Consider the following 9,662-nt stretch of genomic DNA (forward strand, 5'->3'; position numbering starts at 1 on the left):
CATTCGGAGATACAAACACAAATCCATCCTCAACTTAAAACATTCGGAGATACAAACACAAATCCATCCTCAACTTACAAACATTCAGAGATACAAACAATAATCCATCCTCAACTTAAAAACATTCGGAGATACAAACACAAATCCATCTTCAACTTACAAACATTCGGAGATACAAACACAAATACATCCTCCACTTATAAACACTCCGAGATACAACACAAATCCATCCTCAACTTAAAAACATTCGGAGATACAAACACAAATACATCCTCCACTTATAAACATTCGGAGATACAACACAAATCCATCCTCAACTTAAAAACATTCGGAGATACAAACACAAATCCATCCTCAACTTAAAAACATTCGGAGATACAAACACAAATACATCCTCCACTTATAAACATTCAGAGATACAACACAAATCCATCCTCAACTTAAAAACATTCGGAGATACAAACACAATTCCATCCTTAACTTAAAAACATTCGGAGATACAAACACAAATCCATCCTCAACTAACAAACATTCGGAGATACAAACAATAATCCATCCTCAACTTAAAAACATTCAGAGATACAAACAAAAATGCATCCTCAACTTAAAAACATTCGGATACAAACAGAAATCCATCCTCAACTTACAAACATTCGCAGATACAAACACAATTCCATCCTTAACTTAAAAACATTCGGAGATACAAACACAAATCCATCCTCAACTTACAAACATTCGGAGATACAAACACAAATACATCCTCCACTTATAAACACTCGGAGATACAACACAAATCCATCCTCAACTTAAAAACATTCGGAAATACAAACACAAATACATCCTCCACTTATAAACATTCGGAGATACAACACAAATCCATCCTCAACTTAAAAACATTCGGAGATACAAACACAAATACATCCTCCACTTATAAACATTCGGAGATACAACACAAATCCATCCTCAACTTAAAAACATTCGGAGATACAAACACAAATCCATCCTCAACTTAAAAACATTCGGAGATACAAACACAAATACATCCTCCACTTATAAACATTCGGAGATACAACACAAATCCATCCTCAACTTAAAAACATTCGGAGGTACAAACACAAATCCATCCTCAACTTGCAAACATTCAGAGATACAAACACAAATCCATTTTCAATTTACAAACATTAGGAGATACAAACTCAAATCCATTCTTAACTTAAAAACATTCGGAGATACAAACACAAATCCATCCTCAACTTACAAACATTCGGAGATTCAAACACATATCCATCCTCAACTTGAACATTCAGAGATACAAACACAAATCCATCCTCAACTTACAAACATTCGGAGATACAAACACAAATACATCCTCCACTTATAAACATTCGGAGATACAAAACAAATCCATCCTCAACTTAAAAACATTCGGAGATACAAACACAAATACATACTCAACTTATAAACATTCGGAGATACAACACAAATCCATCCTCAACTTGAACATTCGGAGATACAAACACAAATCCATCCTCAACTTAAAAACATTCGGAGATACAAACAAATACATCCTCCACTTATAAACATTCGGAGATACAACACAAATCCATCCTCAACTTAAAAACATTCGGAGATACAAACGCAAATACATCCTCCACTTATAAACATTCGGAGATACAACACAAATCCATCCTCAACTTAAAAACATTCGGAGGTACAAACACAAATCCATCCTCAACTTGCAAACATTCAGAGGTACAAACACAAATCCATTTTCAATTTACAAACATTAGGAGATACAAACTCAAATCCATTCTCAACTTAAAAACATTCGGAGATACAAACAATAATCCATCCTCAACTTACAAACATTCGGAGATTCAAACACAAATCCATCCTCAACTTGAACATTCGGAGATACAAACACAAATCCATCCTCAACTTAAAAACATTCGGAGATACAAACACAAATCCATCCTCACCTTACAAACATTCGGAGATACAAACAATAATCCATCCTCAACTTACAAACATTCAGAGATACAAACACAACTCCATCCTCAACTTACAAACATTCAGAGATACAAACACAACTCCATCCTCAACTTACAAACATTCAGAGATACAAACACAAATCCATTTTCAATTTACAAACATTCGGAGATACAAACTCAAATCCATTCTCAATTTACACACAGTCGGAAATACAAACACAAATCCATCCTCAACTTAAAAACATTCGGAGATACAAACACAAATCCATCCTCAACTTACAAACATTCAGAGATACAAACACAAATCCATCCTCAACTTAAAAACACTCGGAGATACAAACACAAATCCATCCTCAACTTACAAACATTCAGAGATACAATCACAACTCCATCCTCAACTTACAAACATTCAGAGATACAAACAATAATCCATTTTCAATTTACAAACATTCGGAGATACAAACTCAAATCCATTCTCAATTTACACACAGTCGGAAATACAAACACAAATCCATCCTCCACTTAAAAACATTCGGAGATACAAACACAAATCCATCCTCCACTTAAAAACATTCGGAGATACAAACACAAATCCATCCTCAACTTACAAACATTCAGATACAAACAATAATCCATCCTCCACTTAAAAACATTCGGAGATTCAAGCACAAATCCATACTCAACTTGAAAAACATTCGGAGATACAAACACAAATCCATCCTCCACTTAAAAACATTCGGAGATTCAAACACAAATCCATCCTCAACTTAAAAAACATTCGGAGATACAAACATAAATCCATCATCAACTTAGAAATATTTGGAGATACAAACACAAATCCATCCTCAACTTAGAAACATTCGGAGATACAAACACAAATCCATCCTAAACTTACACACATTCAGAGATACAAACAATAATCCATCCTCCACTTAAAAACATTCGGAGATTCAAACACAAATCCATCCTCAACTTAAAAAACATTCGGAGATACAAACATAAATCCATCATCAACTTAGAAATATTTGGAGATACAAACACAAATCCATCCTCAACTTAAAAAACATTCGGAGATACAAACACAAATCCATCATCAACTTAGAAATATTTGGAGATACAAACACAAATCCATCCTCCACTTAAAAACATTCGGAGATACAAACACAAATCCATCCTCTACTTAAAAACATTCGGAGATACAAACACAAATCCATCCTCAACTTACAAACATTCAGATACAAACAATAATCCATCCTCAACTTACACACATTCAGAGATACAAACAATAATCCATCCTCCACTTAAAAACATTCGGAGATTCAAACACAAATCCATCCTCAACTTAAAAAACATTCGGAGATACAAACATAAATCCATCATCAACTTAGAAATATTTGGATATACAAACACAAATCCATCCTCAACTTAGAAACATTCGGAGATACAAACACAAATCCATCTTCCACATATAAACATTCGGAGATACAAACAAAAATCCATCCTCAACATAAAAACATTCGGAGATACAAAAACAAATCCATCCTCCACTTATAAACATTCGGAGATACAAACACTAATCCATCTTCAACTTACAAACATTCCGAACTACAAACAAATCCAACTGAATTCATAAATCTGAGATAATATATCAAAGGTTCATAATGAAAGAATACTGTAGTAATACAAAATCAGTCATCCATTGTCTTGGGTTAGAGTTCTCTTACTTGAGGGCTCACTCGGGCACACTATTTCATTTTATTTCCCTTCCTCGTGTTTTTAAAGTTTTTATAATTTATATAGGAAATATTTTGTTGTTGTTGCTGTTCATAAAATAACTTATTTTTCCTTGTTTCCTTAACTCACTAGGCTATTTTCCCTGTTGGAGCCCTTGGGCTTATAGCATCCTGCTTTTCAAACTAACGTTGTAACTTAGCAAGTAATAATAGTAATATAATTTAATACAGTAAGCAAGACAATATTTTCAATATGAAACAGGACTATTTCTTGACTTTGGCAGCTGAAAATCGTAGGCATGCGAGTTAGGTGAAGCCTAGCTTGGTTAATATTTAAAATTCAACATTTCTTGGAACCTATTTTTATTATCATTATCTGCTAAGCTTCAACCCTAGTTGGAAAAAACAGGATACTATAAGCCCAGAGGCTCCAACTGGAAAAATAGCCCAGTGAGGAAAGGAAACGTGAAAAAATAAACTATTTAAAGAACAGTAACATTAAAATGAGTATTTCCGATATGAACTATAAAAACTTTAACAAAACAAGAGGAAGAGAAATAAGATAGATTAGTGTGCCCAAGTGTACCCTCAAGCAAGAGAACTCTAACCTAAGACTGTGGAAGACCATGGTATAGAGGCTATGGCACTACCCAAGACTAGAAAACAATTAAGTTTGTAAGTTGAGGACATACTGTATGGCAGGTGTTTGAATATCTCATTACGGGTTGTGGTGGCGGATGTGGTAACGTCCCTGACTGGTGAATGCCAGACTGGGGTTCGAGTCCCGCTCAAACTCATTAGTTTCTTTGATCGCTGCAACCTTACCATTCTTGTGAGCTAAGAATGGGGGGTGTGAGGGAGCCTATAGGTCTACCTGCTGAGTCATCAGCAGCCATTGCCTGGCACTCCTAGTCCTAGCTTTGGTGGAGATGGGGCTTGGGCGCTGATCATATGTATATATGGTCAGTCTCTAGGTCATTGTTCTGCTTGATAGGGCACTGTCAGTGCCCCTTTCCTCTGTCAATCATGAACGGTCTTTAAACGTTTTAAACTCATCACACTGAGCCTCTGTTTTAAGACAAAGCAGGCAGCTATCAACAAGACGAATCATCCTATCAATGGAACAAGTTCGCACGATTAGTACTAACAGCATTGCATAATCGATTAACGAATGGTATTGACAGGTGATGTATAGTTAAACTGTTTGGTATGCAACATCTGTTCTGGCAATCAAAACACTGTGGGAATGCAATACAGATACAACAAATATATTTTGTCACTGATGATTGGCGTGATATATATTCAGAAAACCCCCGATGGAAACTATCAAGGGAAATCTATATATATTTCTAATTTTGTATCAACATGTCATGGTTACAGTTCTCTTGCTTTGGGGTACACTCGGGCACGCTGTTCTACCTTATTTCTCTTCCTCTAGTTTTTGTTTTTTTTTAAGTTTTTATACTTTATATGTGAAGGATCTAATTTAATGTTGTTAAGGTTCTTGAAATATTTTTTTTTTATTGTTTTTCTCTTGTAGTTTAATTATTTCCTTGTTTCTTTTCCTTACTGGGCTATTTTTCCGTTGGAGCCCTTGGGTTTATAGCATCTTCCTTTTCCAATTAGAATTGTAGCCTAGCATGTAATAATAATAATAATAATAATAATAATAATAATAATAATAATAATAATCTGAAAAATGTATATGATAAACACAAAATCATTCCTTTGTAATTCGCAATAATACTGACATATTCAATTTATCGTTATTGTTTATCAATTTTCATAATTAGTTCAATGAGAATCTTCTTCCACATCTTCATTCTATATGAAAAAAAAAAAATGCTGGGTTGTTCTAATGCTTCAAAATGATAAGAATTATCCTTTCTCTATTTACCCTAGTGACATTTCTGCATAATTAAGGTCTGAGTTCAAGGTATTTGCGAAAGTGTTAGATGTAATTTTGCGATTTATTTCCTTTTTCGTATTCCTTATTATTTCAAAATGTGTTGCATTTTGTGCTTTGGTGCAATCAGTCTGAATGTGTAAGTGAAGTATCCATTTTCCCTCGTTAAGCAGTTCTCAGAAATTGTCGTCAAAGGTTTAATCAAATTGGTTTTAAACAAATTATTATTATTATTATTATTATTATTATTATTATTATTATTATTATTATTATTATTATTATTATTATTATTATTAATCATTATTATTTATTATTATTATCATTATTATTATTATTATCATTATTATTATTATTATTATTATTATTATTACTAGCTAAGCTATAACCCTAGTTGGAAAAGCAATATGCTATAAGCCCAAGGGCTCCAACCGGGAAAAATAGCCCAGTGAGGAAAGGAAATGAAAGAAATAAATATTCTATATGAGAGGTAATAATAAATGAAATAAAATAAATAAAAAATAATAAAAGTGAATATGTCTATACTATAGCCAGTCAGAAAGTAAAACGAAAAAATAATACACGGCAGAAATGCAAGAACCGTACGAATGTTATTGCATTTATATTGCATTTTGAAGTATGTGGCGTCTGTCATTCGAGAGTGAAATGAACAAAATCAGATTGAATCGAACGACAATGGTTAAAGGACTCTCAAAATAAAACCTTTATTTTCACGCTGACAGAGCAGCATCTCTAAAGGGAAAAAATACAAGAAAAGAATATATTTTTTTCAGTTCCAAAATGGGCCACTGAAGCTATTTTGATATAAATGCTTATTTGCAATGGCACGAATCATGTCGATTAAATAACTGTTAAGAGAATAATAATAATAATAATAATAATAATAATAATAATAATAATAATAATAATAACAAGCTATTTTGCAACAAATGCTTATCTGCAATGGCACACTTGAAGTTGATTACAGAATCTTTACGGGAATAATAATAATAATAATAATAATAATAATAATAATAATAACAATAATAATGATAATAACCATCATTATCATCTCCCCTATATGATAACGAGCAAGTGTCTGGAGATTATATATATATATATATATATATATATATATATATATATATATATATATATATATATATACATATATATACATATATATATATATATATACATATATATATATACATATATATATATATATATATATATATATATATATATATATATATTATATATATATATATATATATATATATATATATATATATATATAATTTCGTACCTTGAGCTTCAGGATATTTACCAACGCCAACGAAGCTGAGAGGAGGTTATGTTTTCACACATATTTCTCCGTTAGTCTGTTTGTTTGTGAACAGCTTCCCGACCACAATTTTACTAATACAGTAGTGAAACTTTCAGGGATTAATTGCTATGTTGAGACATCGAAGTGATTCAATTTTAAAAGCCCTAGGTCAAAGGTCAAGGTCGAACAGAATGTCGACCTAATCAACCACAAGCTCACACATGGTTGTCGCACAGACTTCAAATAAGCCTAAATTAATTCTGGGAAAGGCAAGCTGATCTCGAGAAATAATCTGCTGTGGTGGAGGTTTGCACTCCCAGAGTGCTTTTCTAGTTTTAGAGATAATTTCAATTTAAGAACAATTTAAAAGAAAAAAAAAACTGATATATCATATTCACGAATAGCGTTCCGGTTATAAGTTTCAAAAAATTCCGAATCTAGAATATCCAATATAAATAATACTATTAATAAAATAAAATACATGTGCAGATTTTTGATAATTTGTAGAAATCATTATATAAAAAGGAAATAGGATAAACCAAGACCTTTTTCAACTGGTGGGGTCTTTTGTTTGTTTTTTTCACAGCAGTGTAAATTCCTAAAACTGAAAATCATAACAAACATCCCACTTACCTCTTGTATGAATTTACTCCCAATATCTTGGAACAGCGGGTCATTTGGATCCAACAAGAAAGTGCTGCATGTAAAGTGGAGATAAAAGAGTAAGTAAAACGCAAGTAATTTATCATAACTAAATTTAAACAAGCTTATCGGACTGAATATCGTATAAACCATATGTCTAAAATCTGTTCTTAATATCTGATATTACTAAAATTATTAAAAGTAATACTATCAAAATTATTAAAATTATTATCAATATTAACTCTTAAAATTATTATTTATATTAAAACTATTAAAATTATTATTACTATTAAAATTATTTTCGAAAATAATTAAAATTCTTATCATTATTAAAATTATTATTAAAATCATTAAAACTAATATGTTGCTAATTTGGGGTTTATTTTTATCTGTAACATTATTACCAAATACAACAAGCTTGTAATCATGGGTTCAATGGAGTACATAAGGAAACTTGCACTCCAAATTTCCATTAAGTTTGCCATAGGAAAATAGGGAAAACCATATAACACTAATGAGAAGTTGTTTCATTGTTCATAAAGCTTTAGTGGATTTTATTGTCGAAATAAAATTAGACCAAACTTTACTTCCATATCTTGTTTACTGAAAGAAGTTCTATCTACAGTATAGTTTACTGAAGTCTATTCCCTTTCTTTAAAGCCCTCTATCAGCAGGAACACGCATGTCTTACCTATCAGTACAATAGAAATAAATTCATAAAAAAAAAATAATATAAAAGTCTTCTATATTTCTTTTTTAATTACAGCAACTCGAGAATCAAATAGTATAAAAAAGTAATTCAAAGGCTTACCAAGAGTAGGTGCAGTTGAAATGTGACCATGAGCCCAGTCTCGTGATGTTGGCATCTGGATACACTCTGGAATAAAGATGGAAGATTTAGAAAATCGGACAAAATTGCAAAGTAAACATCTATTCGAGTACAGATTCATAAATTATAAGCTAATGGACTATACTCTGCTGAAAGGACTAGTTATATCTATATGTAAACGTGAAATATTACAATACATGATTGTCGCAAGGTAGCTGTTAGGTACAAACAGAATGGGGAGGTGAATGTAGGTGGCTTCATTCAACAAGATAACGAGCTTATATACAAGCAGATAAGGAGAACAATGTCACAAAGATTCGAACAATGTGAAACATGCAATGGCTAGCTTAAATCGGTTTTCAATTATCAGTGGGGAAGAGAGCGAGGGCTAAAATATTAATAGTATTACCATGTAAGAAACACGTGTGGTACATGGCTCCAACACTAAAAAAAATATTGGCAGGTGAAAAAGCAGATCAAGCCAAACGGAAATGCACTTTTCTGGTTAAAAGGATATATCATGAAAGAACCTCAAACTCCATGAGAGATGTAAGGAACATCTATTTTCACCTGTTTCAAAACAAAGGTATAATGAGAAGATAGCTGTTTTTTCCTCATATCCTTATGTTTAGAGTAAGATAGTACTGTCTCCATAAAAATAAATAAATATATATATATATATATATACATATATATATATATATATATATATATATATATATATATATATATATATATATATATATAGTTAGATTAGACACAACACACACACATATATATATATATAATATATATATATATATATATATATATATATATATATATATATATATATATATATATATATATATGCGTAAAATTAGCAGGAATATGTGATCCTCAGACGCAATAAATCAAACAAAAAAAATAATAACACTGAATGAATCCTGACCGATTTTGTCTCACATCATCGAGAGAACTGATTTATTGATAGTGAATTTTTCACAATATACATGGCTTAGTGAGAGTACAAACACACATGCGAACATTTGCAAAAAAAAAAAAATAAATAAAAAAATCTGCGAAATATACCACTTTTATCTGGGCCTTCGTGCGAAGAGATATTCCATGAGGTAGGTGGGATGATTAAAGGGACAGGTCAGCCGTCAAGGTGGTTTTTCTTTCTTTTATAGACTGATAGATAGTTCCCAACAATGTCTTTATACTAATATGAGTTTCTCTAAAATCATTTGTC

General features: G+C 31.5%; 1 protein-coding gene across 1 annotated transcript in view; it reads right to left on the bottom strand.

Annotated features, from left to right (window-relative positions):
• LOC137616760 (alpha-N-acetylglucosaminidase-like) overlaps window positions 1–9,662 on the bottom strand; it is a 511,993-nt gene that overhangs the window by 452,872 nt on the left and 49,459 nt on the right. The window contains exons 7-8 of the mRNA XM_068346760.1: window positions 8,411–8,476; window positions 7,591–7,654 (exon numbers count right to left, since the gene is read on the bottom strand). Of these exons, the coding sequence (XP_068202861.1) occupies window positions 7,591–7,654; window positions 8,411–8,476 (130 nt within the window). The remainder of the gene's footprint in view (window positions 1–7,590; window positions 7,655–8,410; window positions 8,477–9,662) is intronic.

The sequence above is a fragment of the Palaemon carinicauda genome, chromosome 22 (genome assembly GCF_036898095.1).
Source record: "Palaemon carinicauda isolate YSFRI2023 chromosome 22, ASM3689809v2, whole genome shotgun sequence".
In the NCBI taxonomy this organism is placed as follows: Eukaryota; Metazoa; Arthropoda; class Malacostraca; order Decapoda; family Palaemonidae; genus Palaemon; species Palaemon carinicauda.